A 17,303-nucleotide genomic window follows, 5' to 3' on the forward strand; every position below is an offset into this window, starting at 1 on the left:
CTAATATAACACTATGGGGGATGGCAACTCGGGACATAGACAATATTTGTAATACATTTTTAATTACTTAAACTTTTTATAATAGAATAGAATCTCGTAAAAAAAAAGAATTGCACACCAGGTGAACGCCAAATAAAAAGTGCATAATAGTGCGGGATATTATTAGTACTTTATAAATTCACATGCGTTTTTTTAGAAATAGGAAAAAAGCGTAAATTACTACTTCCGGTTAACGGAAATTACCCAAAATTTGACAGAAGGCAGAGAATTAGATATTGTACTTACATGTGAAATTTCATTTATCTATCTGAAATAGTACTCAAGTTATAGGCTTTTGAACAATTGAAAAAAAAAAAAAAAGTTCCACTTCCGGTTATCGGAAATCGCTCAAAAGTTGATACGGATCTACGATTTTGATATAATACTTATATATGAAATTTCATTAACCTAGCTGTTACGGTACTCAAGGTATTGTGTTTACACACACACACACACACAGAGACACACATACACACAGACATACGGACAAGATTGCAAAACTATGTTTTTCCGACATTTTTTTTTTGCACAATTACAAGACTTTCTCTATACTTCGTATATACGAGAAAGTAAAAAAGTCACAAGGAAAAAAGTCTAAAACATATTTAAGAAATGCTGTTTTTTTTAATTGTTAAGAATTTTAAATTTTAGATGTGTATTAATATAGGTGGTGTTTTTATGGTATCATCCTAACTTTGCTTAATAAAAATTAATGCATAGTTAACTGGAAACAGTCTTTTTAGATTCGTCCTTTTACCTTTTTTTAAAAAAAAATTCAGGAAGAACACAATTCACGCTAATGCTGTTCACCTTCCTTCCCCTCTTCAACATAACACCTGTTTAGTTTTCCTGCAGTAGAACCTCCACCCGCCCCCTCCCAACAAAGCAAAGTTTCTTTCAACATATTAAAACCGTGATGTACCACTTTATGTAGATACAGCAATGTCCCTTTCGGTTGTAGGAAAAAGAGACCACAAGTTCGCAAAAATGCATACTATCTGTAAACACGTAGTTCTCCAAATTTTACATTACAGTAGTACAGTTTGCGTTATATTTTTTTTAATTTGATAAATAGTTGGTATAATTATATGTACAATAAGGGCCTAAATTAAAATGAAAAAAAAAGGTAATAGATATTCGTAATTGTTTTATCGATGTACGATAGTTTTAACTAAGCTATGGATGTATTTTTTCTGAACAAGCTGTTCGTTTTTGAAGACATGATGGCCTCGGAATTATATGTGCTGAACAAAATTTACCTTCGGTTAAGGTGTTCTATATTTAATCTATCTAGAGCATAGACCTATTATGCACAACTAGAGATCGATATTAAATAAAAATTGTGGCAGGATCTGATTGGTTTGATAAAATTGGTTTTGGTCAGGTTTTGCCCAGAGCCTAAATCCACCTTAACACCGCCGACCTCCCCAAAGTTTTACGCGTTCATCCTCTTCTACCTTAAAGCGTACCCTATTTCACATGCTGGTAATATAGATACCGTTGGGGAGGGATAGCAGTTCATGTGTCTATCTGGACTGCACAAGACCAATCAGGGACTGGGGTGGATTGGGATATAATAGTGTGTGGTTACTAAATAACCTTGGTGGGTAAAACGGTTGAAAAACAAATATACTGTAAGAACGGCAAAGAAGCGAAGAACTAAAAGAATGTTAGAAACATGACTGCTTAGTTTATTTTTTACTGCCTAAACCAAACGTGTGGCACTTAATATCAGGTTTTCGTTTGCCAGGAATAACAATTATTTAAAGCTACATGCAACACTACGGCCAATGCGGAAAACTCTCGTTTGTGTGTGTCGGGCAGGGGGGGGTGGGAGTTTGGGCACGTGTCAGGAGTTTGCCACGTCCTTATGTTATAATTGAAGCCAATCGAATGCAGACAATATTTAACTGGGCCACAACCTAACATCACGTGATCAGATACTACGCAGTGCAGTAGATTCTTAAATAAACACAGCAATATTTTAAGTCAAAAGCAGTCGACTTATTTCGTTATGAATGTAATACCTATTAATATATTATGGACAGGTTTATTTATTCTCTTTGTCAATTTATAGACCAAAAGTCATTATCGGCTATTGTTTTTCAATATCTTCAAACAGTGAAACATACTAAATGTGGTACAGCTCAGTTTTAAGATCTTTACGAGAATCTATACATGGATGACAAGGGAAGGGGTGGGTTCTATTGTGGAAAACTCAAAATAAAATAAAAATCCCCGTTTCATCCCTGTCCACAACTCCTCCCTCATCCTATATACCGAAAAGAAGCCCTCGACACCTTCTCTCCCCTTCACCATGCAGGCCACCACTCCGCTCACATTGCAGTAAAAAGAAGTCTAAAAACCTTAATTCTTAACATACAGGAATATATCAAGATGCTAAAAAAAATTGTACCATATACTTTACGTTCTTAAAGGCCTTGTAAAAGTGTTCTATATTAAATCTAAATAAAGCATTGACCTCTAATTGTGTATAAATCTTCATGTACTGAGTAAGAGGGGGGGGGGGGGGTAGAAATAGCGATTAGGGATGATCAGGTATATTAAATTAAATAGGCTGTCACCTCAAAATGCGGATTGAACATAATTACATTAACGTTGTTTACGTTGTATTTGTTGGCTATTTAAATAAATCCGTAATCCTCATCACTCCCTGTGGAGTGTAGGGCAGCAACAAATCTCCGCCTTTCCACTCTGTCTTGGGCGAGCCACTTCAATTCATGCCAGGTCTTGCCAATAGCCTGCACTTTGTCCATCTCTCTCCTCCATGTTCCCAGTGGTCTTTCGCTTTCCAGGCGGAGTCTACTTCAGAGCCATGTTGAAGAATTTTTTTTTGCTCATGCGTACGACATGACCCAGTCATCTCCATATCCTCATTCGAACTTCTGAAACATTGTCGTTTAATCCTGTCCTTCGCCATATTTCCGTGTTCGAGACTTTGTCGTCCCACTTTATTCTTTGGATACGTTGTCAGGATCTTCTTTCAAAGCCTCTGAGTCGGCTCTCTCCTTTCTTGTTTAGTTTCCATGACTCTACAGCATAGAGGGTCACAGAACGTACATTAGATTTTTACAGTAGCCCTAGTCAGGTTAAAATATAACACATTAACCTGGCTGCAAATTCCCCCTAGGAAATAGACATTAGGGATGAGAAGGTATGGACTGGTTAGCTGGACTGCTAAGCCTTAAGTCTTGAGTTCGAATCCGGGTTCAAGTCAGTTCACCGTCCCTGAGTCCACCCAACTCTAATGGGTACCTAACACACGTTAGGGCAAGTAAAGGCGGCTGGGCAAAGTGCTGACTACACTAACCTTTCATATGCCGAGGTCACAGAAACAAGTGGCACTATAGAAAGGGAATCTAATTGAGTTGAACTAATTTTACCCTGCTCGACTATAACATGCACAACAACTATAGATCCATATTAAATAAAAATCGTGGCAGGATCTGATTGGTTTCATTACGCTGGTTGTGGTCAGGTGAAATTGAAGTGGAGATTAAATAATTGACATTATTGATCAGGTCATGACTCTTTTTGTTTTGATTGTAAAATTTAATATGTTGAAACAGCACTTTGTCTTGTTATATGGTTAAATGTCTATCAACTCCTCCCCTTTATGGCCTTTATTGAAATGGATGATTCTATCCCACACTACAGGTACAATATTTGTAATGCAACCGGTAGATTTTTATACTACTATCTATAACTACATTTTATTATCTATATATATAATTCTCTTCTGCGAGACGTTAGAAAACAAGCTGCAAGCGCGCCTTGCAGTCCCCTCTCTTCCTCTCTATCACTACCGCCCCCCCCCCCCCCACATGGTCTGGTGAGCTGTGGTTCACGGTAAATGTTTACAATCCGGGTTTAGGGGCAGATAATTTAAGAGGAAGTAACTAAGAGGAGGCTGTTTTCACGGGGGGGGGGGGGTAGGGTAGGGGTTGGGAAAAAGGGGGGGGGACGTTAGTGTTTTAAAGCAAATATTTTCAGTGGCAGCATTGGTACTGTTTAATTCACAAATGTGAATTACTGAAAAGTAGAAAATAAAACAACTAAATAGCGGCGTATGATACGCCGCGGGTCGGCTCGTAAATATTTAAAAGCTAAAGGATGAAACGGAGGAGATTCGCAACTTAATTTGACTTTACATCAGTGCCTTTTGTCCCTATTTTTTCTTAAATGTTGATGTCGTATTGAGGGACCTCCTAGCCATTAAATTATTTTCAATAACTTACTCTAAAATACTTGATGAGCTGCATAACTGGAATATACGTGTTTAACATTGCGTGACTCTAATACAGTAATAAATTATGTAAGCGACTTTATACCAATATCGCTGCAGCTTAATTTGGCCAGAAACGTTTTGTGTAAAGTTTGATTTCGCTTTCATGATTTTGATAGAACGCTATACATTTTGAAAAAAAAAACAATATAAGTAAAATTTGCATTTTGATTTGTCAATTTAAATTTACTTCCACACACATCAACTCAGGTTTTAATTTCAATTTTAAAATGTTAAAATTTTAAAAGACATTTCACACAACGACCAAAACAACTAACTTATCACGCAATGATAAAACATAACACTTTGATTTATCTGATCAGCTTTATTGTATTGATGTCACAAACGTGGCAAAAATCTCAAGTCAACAAAGTGGTTGTTCGATCAATGTCCACCTCGGCTTATAACCCCACACATTACCCCACACACTACCCCACACATTACCTCACACAAATTACCCAAATGCTCTGAATAAATACATAAACAAAATCGAACGTAATCATATTTTCTTATGTTAAACAATATATTGCATAGTGTTGTAGCCTTTGACTTTTACTGCTTTACATTAAGAAACGTTCTATTGAAGTTGCTGTCAGTGCTCAAGCTAGTTTTCTTCTAGATAGAAATTAGATAGTATTAAGATATAGACCAAACATTTACTAAGGTGTTCCCTCGTTAACATTTTATTTGTCCTTAATTAAAACAATATATGGGGTTTCTTGTCCAGATGATAAGTAGCGAGAGTTAAAGTGCGGGTGATATATGTCTAGGTGGTTAATTGACCGACAGCCATGATAATGACTAGGGATTTGGTTTTCGGAGTTTCATCTCAGCAGAATCGAGGGAGTCATAAGCACCAGTGAACAAGTACCAAAAGATACCCAGAATATATGCTTTATTTCCCCGATCTCCGTTCAAGTTTGTAAACCCACAGTAACCATTGTTAGGCCACCACCAACCTTTATAGCCTAGATATCTACAACCAACGCTGGGCCCTTTATCGAAAGTTGTGAACGGCTCTCCATTGTTATCTCTAAGGTGATCATCATTGACACTTCCTCCGAAGGTGTTGTTTGTGTAGGACATTCGATAGAGATCTGCTTCACTTTGCACCCTGAAGTTATGGTATGTCATGTATTTGGGATCTCCCTTCCATATCATGTCAATCCTCATATCTGTATAACCCTGTTAAATCATTATATAATTAAAACAACTGTTAACAAGTGATTAGTTAACTGCAGCACTCTCCCAAATCAAGAATTCAACTTCAATAGTCAGTTACTGCAAGTAACACAATGATAAAAATACAAAATTATAAACTAGAAATTTCTTGCAAGCTTTCCCACTTTTTCATTTTCTCTACCCTCATCTCTTCCTCGGGTACACACGCACACGCACACATACACACGCACACACACACACACGTTATCTCCCTCTAATACACTCCTCTCACTCTAAACCACACACACAAAACCATCTCTCTCTCTCTCACACACACTAATTATCTCCTTCTCACACACTCTCCAATAACAAATTTATTTTTAAAAAATATTTACCGCAGCTGTCAGTTTACTGACCATCTCATTGCCAAGCCAAAAGTCGCCATTAAAAGAGCCGAATCCATCGCGATATTCTGCCCAGTTTTTTGTAAAGTTCAGGTCACCATTGATATTGCGCTGGAAATAAATGTAACGAAATTCTTAAAATCAAACTTCTATCATTATGTCGGCTAGACTTAATAATGTGTCGAACGTTAACCTTAAAAATTTGCATATTTTAACTGGTGAAACTTGAAAGGTAAATTAAGAAAGTAACCTAGAGCCTCTTACAAACATGAAAATTTAAAGAATAACTAGCCTAGATAATAATCCAACCACCTCTGTCAGTTTTTTCATCACAAAGACCACAGATTTTACCAATTGTTTTCGATTAAGTGTTTGAATAACTAACCTTGAAAACAATCCAACCACCTCCGTCAATTTTAGTGTCACAAAGAACACAGAATTTACCAACTGTTTTCGATTAAGTGTTTGAACAACTAACCTGGAAAATAATCCAACCACCTCCATCAGTTTTAGTGTCACAAAGAACAAGTTTACTATCCAGAGATTCAACCACTACTCTGTCTTTCAGGCAGGTAAACTTGGCGTTTTTTTCACATTTTTGCTTAAGCGTACAGTTCATAAATCAATATATATATATATATATATATATATATATATATATGTGTGTGTGTGTGTGTGTGTGTGTGTGTGTGTGTGTGTGTGTGTGTGTGTGTGTGTGTGTGTGTGTGTGTGTGTAAGATAGAACTTTAGTTTTTAGCTTTATCAATTCATGAAACTGATTTTTTTAGTAAAGATAATGTCAATAATGTAATTGATTAAAAAAATACTGACTTGACCAAATGTTGATCTACATTTTTGAGGTCTGTTTTTGCAGCGACCTGTCCCAGCCTTCTTGGTGTATTTGTTCTCTTATCATACATTCAATATAGGTAAACACGGGGTTAGTGAACAAAAGAATATAGGCCTACAATACAATTAGTTCAATAATCTAATGAGATATCTGTTTATGTTTTTATCTTATATATAATATGGGATTGTTTTAAGTTTCGATATGCTTTCAGCTAAATTTGCACGCAATTCGCATAAACATAAGCACATACAAATAAAGCCACAAATATAAGCACAGTCATACCCACAAACTGCATGTATTATTAGCACATATAACTCTCCTTAGTAACACATTATTTTATCATGCCAAATTTTAATTAATTGAAGATTCGTTTCGGATATGCATTTTTAACACAAATACTATTATGTAATAGAACTAAAACGTATATAACGAAGCATTACAACATTATGTAGCTCTTTTGTTAGTTTATAGACTTTCTAAAGTGAAAAATAATTTATGCTGTAACTTACAAAATATATACAAGATATCGGAATATAAAGTCTCACCCGATGTATCATCAGCGTATGAGCAGTTGAACAGAAAGAAACAGACAGCAATGGTTAGCCACCATGTGAAGTAGTCCATTGTAGATGGATATCAGATAAGCTGGGGTCTGGGCTGTAAATAGAAGAACGTTCCAGATGGCTTCTTCCCTTGAACAGCCAAACGAGTCAACTAGCATGAAGTTTTTTCATTAACTTATAGTCTTAAGTAAGGCACCATATGGCAATATGATTAAGAGTTCTTTTCTCGTACGTGTCGTGTACATCCTGATTTAACGAGCCTTTAGCGAATTGAGGTCAGGAATTAGGTTGTTAGAACTAATTTTTTTTCGAACTGATGTCAATAATCGTATCCCTATCCTAAACTCTAACCAAAGAAAAACATGAAGTGTATTACTTATCCTAAAATGATACCGCATATCACAAATTAACTAATACTCAATTTTGGAAGAGTCCATCAGTCCATTGTCAAACATCAATTTTGATTGGACAAATCCTTTCAAGAAATGTGCTTGATTAGATTCAACTTTGGCCGACATTAAATATGCTGTTAGTTTTTTTACATTTTTACGCCTAGGAATATATGTTATATTTTAGAAATATTTGACCCTGAATTTTAGAGTTGCTGTACTAAGCAAGTTTTAATTTCGATGATGTGAGGGTCAAGGTTAGTGTAATAATAGTATAATTTTATTGGGAAGGTCAGTGTTATGCGAGGTTTTCAGTTAGTATAATTCCAAGGTGTAATCCTACTCCCAAAGATCGATAGAAAGTACTGTCGTGGCAAGATCTCATTGGTTTCTTTAAATTAATGTAAATCATGCCAATCTGAAAAGCAGGTTATTTTTAAAAAAAAAGATATTAATTTGATAAAATATCGGTAAAACTAATTTAACTTTTGAACGAGGCTAGGTCATATTTCCTCGATATCTATCCACGAAGAGTTAAGCATATCACGACAAACTAAGTTATACAATGAACAAAAGCTCCATAGAAATCAACTCATCAGTCGTCTTTAAGGGTCATCTATTTAAGTCGTCCACACGGAAGGCATGTGGGGGGGAGGGGGGCTTAAGAAAATCAAATTTTGCGGGCGCGTGTGGACTAAGGAGGGGTGGGGGCTTGTTCGGTTGGTTGTGGACTTCAACATGTTGATTTTAACATGGACGTGCTTATACATTTTTACATGAGACTTGTACCTTGCATGTTAAAAGTACAATTAAGAGGACAGTTGTTTTTTTTTAAGCCTATCGTAATGTGTAAATAAGGTTTTGGATACAATTATACCTACACTGGGCCATCCTTATCATAAAGGACGTGATCAGTTTTAACGATTTTTTACCTTTCCTATTCACCCATGGTAACTCAAAGCCAGAACTTAACACCTAAAATTAATTTGTGATTAACAGTTTGGTCAAAAAGAACATTGTTCTCTACCTAAATACTTTTTTACAGCTTTACATATTGTGCAGATTCTCTCCTGTAACCAAACAGACAAACAAACAAACAAAAATATCCAACATGTAAACAAACTTGAGTTTCAGTAGAATAAAGATTACAGAAAATCATTTATATTCTCCTTTTTAACGTATTATTACTTAACAGCTTATTATTAAAACGTTTTTGTGCATTTTTATAAATATATAAACCGGGAGTGATCTCCCCTAAACTTTCTCGAATATACGTATTTAACTCGGAATATAGACATGATTTTTAATTACTTAAACTTTTAAAAATAAAATAGAATCTTGTAGAAAATATTATTAGTACTTTATAAATGTACATGCATTTTTTGAGAAATCGGAAATAGCGTAAATTAGTACTTCCGGTCAACGGAAATTACTCAAAGTTTGATAGAAGGTAGAGAATTAGAACTTTTACTTACACGGTAAATTTCATTTATCTATCTGAAATAGTTCTCAAGTTATAGGCTTTTGAACAAATGAAATAAGAAAAGTACCACTTCCGGGTATTTGAAATCGCTCAAAAGTTGATACGGATCTACGATTTTGAAATAATACTTATATATGAAATTTCATCAACCTAGCTGTAACGGTACTCACGTTATTGTGTTTACACGCACGCACACACACACACAGACAGACACACATACACACAGACATACGGACAAGATTGCAAAACTATGTTTTTCCGACATTTTTTTTGCACGATTACAAGACTTTCTCTATACTTCGTATATACGAGAAAATAAAAAAGCCGCAAGGAAAAAAGTCACAAAATTAAAGTCACAGAAAAAAGTCTAAAACATATTTATGAAATGGATTTTTTTAATTGTTAAGAATTTTAAATTTTAGATGTGTATTAATATAGGTGGTGTTTTTATGGTATCATCCTAACTTTGCTTAATAAAAATTAATGCATAGTTAACTGGAAACAGTCTTTTTAGATTCGTCCTTTTACCTTTTTTCAAAAAAAAATTCAGGAAGAACACTATTTACGCTAATGCTGTTCACCTTCCTTCCCCTCCTCAACATAACACCTGTTCAGTTTTCCATCAGTAGAATCTCCACCCGCCCCCTCCCAACAAAGCAAAGTTTCTTTCAACATATTAAAACCGTGATGTACCACTTTATGTAGATACAGCAATGTCCCTTACGGTTGTAGGAAAAAGAGACCACCAGTTCTCAAAAATGCATACTATCTGTAAACACGTAGTTCTCCAAATTTAACATTACAGTAGTACAGTTTGCGTTATATTTTTTTTAGTTTGATAAATAGTTGGTATAATTATATGTACAATAAGGGCCTAAATTAAAATGAAAAAAAAAGGTAATAGATATTCGTAATCGTTTTATCGATGTACGATAGTTTTAACTAAGCTATGGGTGTATTTTTTCTGAACAAGCTGTCCGTTTTTGAAGACATGATGGCCTCGGAATTATATGTGCTGAACAAAATTTACCTTCGGTTAAGGTGTTCTATATTTAATCTATCTAGAGCATAGACCTATTATGTACAACTAGAGATCGATATTAAATAAAAATCGTGGCAGGATCTGATTGGTTTAATCAAACTGGTTTTGGTCAGGTTTTGCCCAAGCCTAAATCCACCTTAACACCGCCCCCCTCCCCAAAGTTTTACGCGTTCATCCTCTTCTACCTTAAAGCGTACCCTATTTCACATGCTTGTAATATAGATACCGTTGGGGAGGGATAGCAGTTCATGTGTCTATCTGGACTGCACAAGACCAATCAGGGACTGGGGTGGATTGGGATATAATAGTGTGTGGTTACTAAATAACCTTGGTGGGTAAAACGGTTGAAAAACAAATAGACTGTTAGTACGGCAAAGAAGCGAAGAACTAAAAGAAGGTTAGAAACATGACTGCTTAGTTTATTTTTTACTGCCTAAACCAAACGTGTGGCACTTAATATCAGGTTTTCGTTTGCCAGGAATAACAATTATTTAAAGCTACATGCAACACTACAGCTAATGCGGAAAACTCTCGTTTGTGTGTGTCGGGCAGGGGGGGGGAGTTTGGGCACGTGTCATGTGTTTGCCACGTCCTTATGTTATAATTGAAGCCAATCGAATGCAGACAATATTTAACTGTGCCACCACCTAACATCACGTGATCAGATACTACGCAGTGCAGTCGATACTTAAATAAACACAGCAATATTTTAAGTCAAATGCAGTCGACTTATTTCGTTATGAATGTAAAACATTTTAATATAATACTAGACTACCCGTTATCCGTTGGATAACTGTGGGTTTCGACGGTCATCTATAAAAAATAATCACGTCTGTCACTCAGAGGCGTAGCGACCCTTCCCGGCGCCCGGGGAAAAACTTTTCGATTTGAACCCCCCCCCCCTCCGCCACACCCCCTCCCCCGCGAGATTTCGATTTGCAACCCCCCCCCCCCCCTCAAACTTTCGATTTGCACCCACCTCAACCTTTCAATTTATTTTTCCAACCCATTTTGGCGCCCCTTAAGGTCGGCGCCCGGGGACATATGTCCCCCCCCCCCCCCTCGCTACGCTACTGCAGTGTCACTTATCGTCACAAAAAAACAGACCCCACATTAAAAAATATGTTTTTTATCTTTTAAAAAACACAGAAAACACCGATTTCGGACTATCCCTTCATATACTGACGTCACAGGTAACCTACTTAACTCTACTTCACCTGCCATGTGTCTCGCCAAGTCTCAGACAACATGTTTTTATCGTTTAAAAAAACGATTCCAGCCGAGCATGTCTCTGACCACACTATCCTTTCATATGCTTAGGACAAAGAAACAGATGAACTCTACTTCACCTGCCCTGTATCCCGCCAAGTTCAGATAGGCAACTTTATTATTCACATCTAAAAAATAAAATTTAAATTTAAAAAAAAAAGTATCATTGACGCATTGGTCTAGAACCTGTGCCACCCGCATGCAAGCCGATTACACTAACAACTTAGCTATTTAACTCGTGACGTCACAGATGAATTTTTATACTATACTTTAATACTTTGAGTCTCCTTATGCAACTTGATTTGCGCGCATAGATCTAGATCTAAGTCTAGTAGTAGTAACTTTCAAATTAAATTTTATCTTAAATTAACCAAACAAAGATTTATATAAAATAATGAAGGTCTGAAATTATCTGGATCTTGGGCGAGCTACTTCAATTCATGCCAGGTCTTGCCAATAGCCTGCACTTTGTCCTTCTCTCTCCTCCATGTTCCCAGTGGTCTTTCGCTTTCCAGGCGGAGTCCACTTCAGAGCCATGTTGAAGAATCTTCTTTTGCCCATGCGTAGGACATGACCCAGTCATCTCCATATCCTCATTCGAACTTCTGAAACAATGTCGTTTAATCCTGTCCTTCGCCATATTTCCTTGTTCGGGACTTTGTCGTCCCACATTATTCTTAGGATACGTTGTCACAATCTTCTTTCAAAGCCCCTGAGTCGGCTCTCTCCTTTCTTGTTTAGTTTCCATGACTCTGCAGCGTAGAGGAGTACAGAACGTATATTAGATTTTACAGTAGCCCTAGTCAGGTTAAAATATAACACATTAACCTGGCTGCCTAATCCCCCCCCCCTAGGAAATAGACATTAGGGATGAGAAGGTATGGACTGGTTAGCTGGACTGCTAACCCGTAAGTCTCGAGTTCGAATCCGGGTTCAAGTCAGTTCACCGTCCCTGAGTACACCCAACTCTAATGCGTACCTAACACACGTTAGGGCAAGTAAAGGCGGCTTGGCATAGTGCTGACCACACTATCCCTTCATATGCCGAGGTCACAGAAACAGGTGAACTCTACTTCACTTGCCCCATAGACCGTAAGGTTTGAAAGGGGATCTATAAGAAGGTATATTCAATTAGATAGGCTATCATCTCAAAAGGCGGATTGACTGTAAATATATAAGTGCTGTTTGCGTTGTTTTTGTTAGTAATTTTTAAAAAATACTTGGTTTAAATTTTTAAACAGAAAAACAAAACAGAAAAAATTGTTAACATCGATTTATGGATGTTTGAAGGTATGAGTTGAACTGATTTTACCCTGCTCGACTTTAACATGCACAAGAGATCCATACTCAATAAAAATCGTGGCAGGATCTGAGAGGTTTCATTAAACTGGTAGTGGTCAGGTGAAATTGAAGTGGGGATTAAATGATTACCGTTATTGATCAGGTCATGTCTGTTTTTGTTTTGATTGTAAAATTTAATATGTTGAAACAGCACTTTGCCTTGTTATATGGTTATATGTCTATCAACTCCTCCCCTTTATGGCCTTTATTGAAATGGAGGATTCAATCCCACACTACAGGTACAATATTTGTAATGCAACCGGTAGATTTTTATACTACTATCTAAAACTACATTTTATTATAAATATTTAAAAGCTAAAGGATGAAACGGAGGAGATTCGCAACTTAATTTGACTTTACATCACTGCCTTTTGCCCCTATTTCTTCTTAAATGTTGCTGTTGTATTGAGGGACCCCCTAGCCATTAAATTATTTTCAATAACTTACTCTAAAACACTTGATGGGCTGCATAACTGAAATATACGCGTTTAACATTGCGTGATTCTAATGCAGTAATAAATTATGTAAGCGACTTTATATCAATATCGCTACAGCTTAATTTTCCCAGAAAAGTTTTGTGCAAAGTTTGATTTCGCTTTCATGATTTTGATAGAACGCTATACATTTTGAAAAAAAAAACAATATAAGTAAAATTTGCATTTTGATTTGTCAATTTAAATTTACTTCCACACACATCAACTCAGGTTTTAATTTCAATTTTAAAATGTTAAAATTTTAAAATACATTTCACACAACGACCAAAATAACTAACTTATCACGCAACGATAAAACATAAGACTTTGATTTAACTGATCAGCTTTATTGTATTGATGTCACAAACGTGGCAAAAATCTCAAGTCAACAAAGTGGTTGTTCGATCAATGTCCACCTCGGCTTATAACCCCACACATTACCCCACACACTACCCCACACGTTACCTCACACAAATTACCCAAATGCTCTGAATGAATACATAAACAAAATCGAACGTATCATATTTTCGTATGTTAAACAATATATTGCATAGTGTTGTAGCCTTTGACTTTTACTGCTTTACATTAAGAAACGTTCTATTGAAGTTGCTGTCAGTGCTCAAGCTAGTTTTCTTCTAGATAGAAATTAGATAGTATTAAGATATAGACCAAACATTTACTAAGTTGTTCCCTCGTTAACATTTTATTTGTCCTTAATTAAAACAATATATGGGGTTTCTTGTCCAGATGGTAAGTAGCGAGAGTTAAAGTGCGGGTGATATATGTCTAGGTGGTTAATTGACCGGGAGCCATGATAATGACTAGGGATTTGGTTTTCGGAGTTTCATCTCAGAAGAATCGAGGGAGTCATGACCATCAGTGAATTTAAGCCACCAGATACCCCGAGCAAATTCTTTACTTCCCCGATTTCCGTTCAAGTTTGCTAACCCACAGTGACCAACGGTAGGCCACCACCAACCTTTATAGCCTAGATATCTACAACCAACGCTGGGCCCATGATCGAAAGTTGTGAACGGCTCTCCATTGTTATCTCTAAGGTGATCATCATTGACACTTCCTCCGAAGGTGTTGTTTGTGTAGGACATTCGATAGAGATCTGCTTCACTTTGCACCCTGAAGTTATGGTATGTCATGTATTTGGGATCTCCCTTCCATATCATGTCAATCCTCATATCTGTATAACCCTGTTAAATCATTATATAATTAAAACAACTGTTAACAAGTGATTAGTTAACTGCTGCACTCTCCCAAATCAAGAATTCAACTTCAATAGTCAGTTACTGCAAGTAACACAATGATAAAAATACAAAATTATAAACTAGAAATTTCTTGCAAGCTTTCCCACTTTTTCATTTTCTCTGCCCTCATCTCTTCCTCGGGTACACACGCACACGCACACATACACACGCACACACACACACGTTATCTCCCTCTAATACACTCCTCTCACTCTAAACCACACACAAAACCATCTCTCTCTCACACACACACTAATTATCTCCTTCTCACACACTCTCCAATAACAAATTTATTTTAAAAAAATATTTACCGCAGCTGTCAGTTTACTTATCATCTCATTGCCAAGCCAAAAGTCGCCATTAAAAGAACCGAATCCATCGCGATATTCTGCCCAGTTTTTTGTAAAGTTCACGTCACCATTGATAATGCGCTGGAAATAAATTTAACGAGTCTTAAAATCAAACTTCTATCATTATGTCGGCTAGACTTAATAATGTGTCGAACGTTAACCTTAAACTTTTGCATATTTTTAAACTGGTGAAACTTGAAAGGTAAATTAAGAAAGTAACCTAGAGCCTCTTACAAACATGAAAATTTTAAGAATAACTAGCCTAGATAATAATCCAACCACCTCTGTCAGTTTTTTCATCACAAAGACCACAGATTTTACCAATTGTTTTCGATTAAGTGTTTGAATAACTAACCTTGAAAACAATCCAACCACCTCCGTCAATTTTAGTGTCACAAAGAACACAGAATTTACCAACTGTTTTCGATTAAGTGTTTGAACAACTAACCTGGAAAATAATCCAACCACCTCCATCAGTTTTAGTGTCACAAAGAACAAGTTTATTATCCAGAGATTCAACCACTACTCTGTCTTTCAGGCAGGTAAACTTGGCGTTTTTTTCACATTTTTGCTTAAGCGTACAGTTCATAAATCAATATATATATATATATATATATATATATATATATATATATATATATATATATATATATATATATATATGTGTGTGTGTGTGTGTGTGTGTGTGTGTGTGTGTAAGATAGAACTTTAGTTTTTAGCTTTATCAATTCATGAAACTGATTTTTTTAGTAAAGATAATGTCAATAATGTAATTGATTAAAAAAATACTGACTTGACCAAATGTTGATCTACATTTTTGAGGTCTGTTTTTGCAGCGACCTGTCCCAGCCTTCTTGGTGTATTTGTTCTCTTATCATACATTCAATATAGGTAAACACGGGGTTAGTGAACAAAAGAATATAGGCCTACAATACAATTAGTTCAATAATCTAATGAGATATCTGTTTATGATTTTATCTTATATATAATATGGGATTGTTTTAAGTTTCGATATGCTTTCAGCTAAATTTGCACGCAATTCGCATAAACATAAGCACATACAAATAAAGCCACAAATATAAGCACAGTCATACCCACAAACTGCATGTATTATTAGCACATATAACTCTCCTTAGTAACACATTATTTTATCATGCCAAATTTTAATTAATTGAAGATTCGTTTCGGATATGCATTTTTAACACAAATACTATTATGTAATAGAACTAAAACGTATATAACGAAGCATTACAACATTATGTAGCTCTTTTGTTAGTTTATAGACTTTCTAAAGTGAAAAATAATTTATGCTGTAACTTACAAAATATATACAAGATATCGGAATATAAAGTCTCACCCGATGTATCATCAGCGTATGAGCAGTTGAACAGAAAGAAACAGACAGCAATGGTTAGCCACCATGTGAAGTAGTCCATTGTAGATGGATATCAGATAAGCTGGGGTCTGGGCTGTAAATAGAAGAACGTTCCAGATGGCTTCTTCCCTTGAACAGCCAAACGAGTCAACTAGCATGAAGTTTTTTCATTAACTTATAGTCTTAAGTAAGGCACCATATGGCAATATGATTAAGAGTTCTTTTCTCGTACGTGTCGTGTACATCCTGATTTAACGAGCCTTTAGCGAATTGAGGTCAGGAATTAGGTTGTTAGAACTAATTTTTTTTCGAACTGATGTCAATAATCGTATCCCTATCCTAAACTCTAACCAAAGAAAAACATGAAGTGTATTACTTATCCTAAAATGATACCGCATATCACAAATTAACTAATACTCAATTTTGGAAGAGTCCATCAGTCCATTGTCAAACATCAATTTTGATTGGACAAATCCTTTCAAGAAATGTGCTTGATTAGATTCAACTTTGGCCGACATTAAATATGCTGTTAGTTTTTTTACATTTTTACGCCTAGGAATATATGTTATATTTTAGAAATATTTGACCCTGAATTTTAGAGTTGCTGTACTAAGCAAGTTTTAATTTCGATGATGTGAGGGTCAAGGTTAGTGTAATAATAGTATAATTTTATTGGGAAGGTCAGTGTTATGCGAGGTTTTCAGTTAGTATAATTCCAAGGTGTAATCCTACTCCCAAAGATCGATAGAAAGTACTGTCGTGGCAAGATCTCATTGGTTTCTTTAAATTAATGTAAATCATGCCAATCTGAAAAGCAGGTTATTTTTTTTTAAAAAGATATCGATTTGATAAAATATCGGTAAAACTAATTTAACTTTTGAACGAGGCTAGGTCATATTTCCTCGATATCTATCCACGAAGAGTTAAGCATATCACGACAAACTAAGTTATACAATGAACAAAAGCTCCATAGAAATCAACTCATCAGTCGTCTTTAAG

At 35.8% G+C, this 17,303-nt stretch overlaps 2 protein-coding genes across 2 annotated transcripts; both read right to left on the bottom strand.

Moving 5' to 3' along the window:
• Positions 1 to 4,661: 4,661 nt before the first annotated feature.
• On the bottom strand, positions 4,662 to 7,486 carry LOC131951771 (ficolin-2-like). The gene is made up of 5 exons (XM_059314165.1): positions 7,306 to 7,486; positions 6,742 to 6,818; positions 6,389 to 6,511; positions 5,902 to 6,021; positions 4,662 to 5,530 (listed from the first exon to the last, which is right to left on the bottom strand). The coding sequence occupies exons 1-5, from the start codon at positions 7,382 to 7,384 to the stop codon at positions 5,147 to 5,149; spliced, it is 783 nt and encodes a 260-aa protein (XP_059170148.1). The 5' UTR covers positions 7,385 to 7,486; the 3' UTR covers positions 4,662 to 5,146.
• Positions 7,487 to 13,657: 6,171 nt separating this feature from the next.
• Positions 13,658 to 16,478, bottom strand: LOC131951775 (ficolin-2-like). Its single transcript, XM_059314169.1, has 5 exons — positions 16,287 to 16,478; positions 15,723 to 15,799; positions 15,378 to 15,500; positions 14,891 to 15,010; positions 13,658 to 14,525 (listed from the first exon to the last, which is right to left on the bottom strand). The coding sequence occupies exons 1-5, from the start codon at positions 16,363 to 16,365 to the stop codon at positions 14,142 to 14,144; spliced, it is 783 nt and encodes a 260-aa protein (XP_059170152.1). The 5' UTR covers positions 16,366 to 16,478; the 3' UTR covers positions 13,658 to 14,141.
• Between the last annotated feature and the right edge of the window lie 825 nt (positions 16,479 to 17,303).

The sequence above is a fragment of the Physella acuta genome, unplaced genomic scaffold, assembly GCF_028476545.2.
Source record: "Physella acuta isolate Inbredline_101_S28 unplaced genomic scaffold, ASM2847654v3 ptg000826l, whole genome shotgun sequence".
Taxonomy (NCBI): Eukaryota; Metazoa; Mollusca; class Gastropoda; family Physidae; genus Physella; species Physella acuta.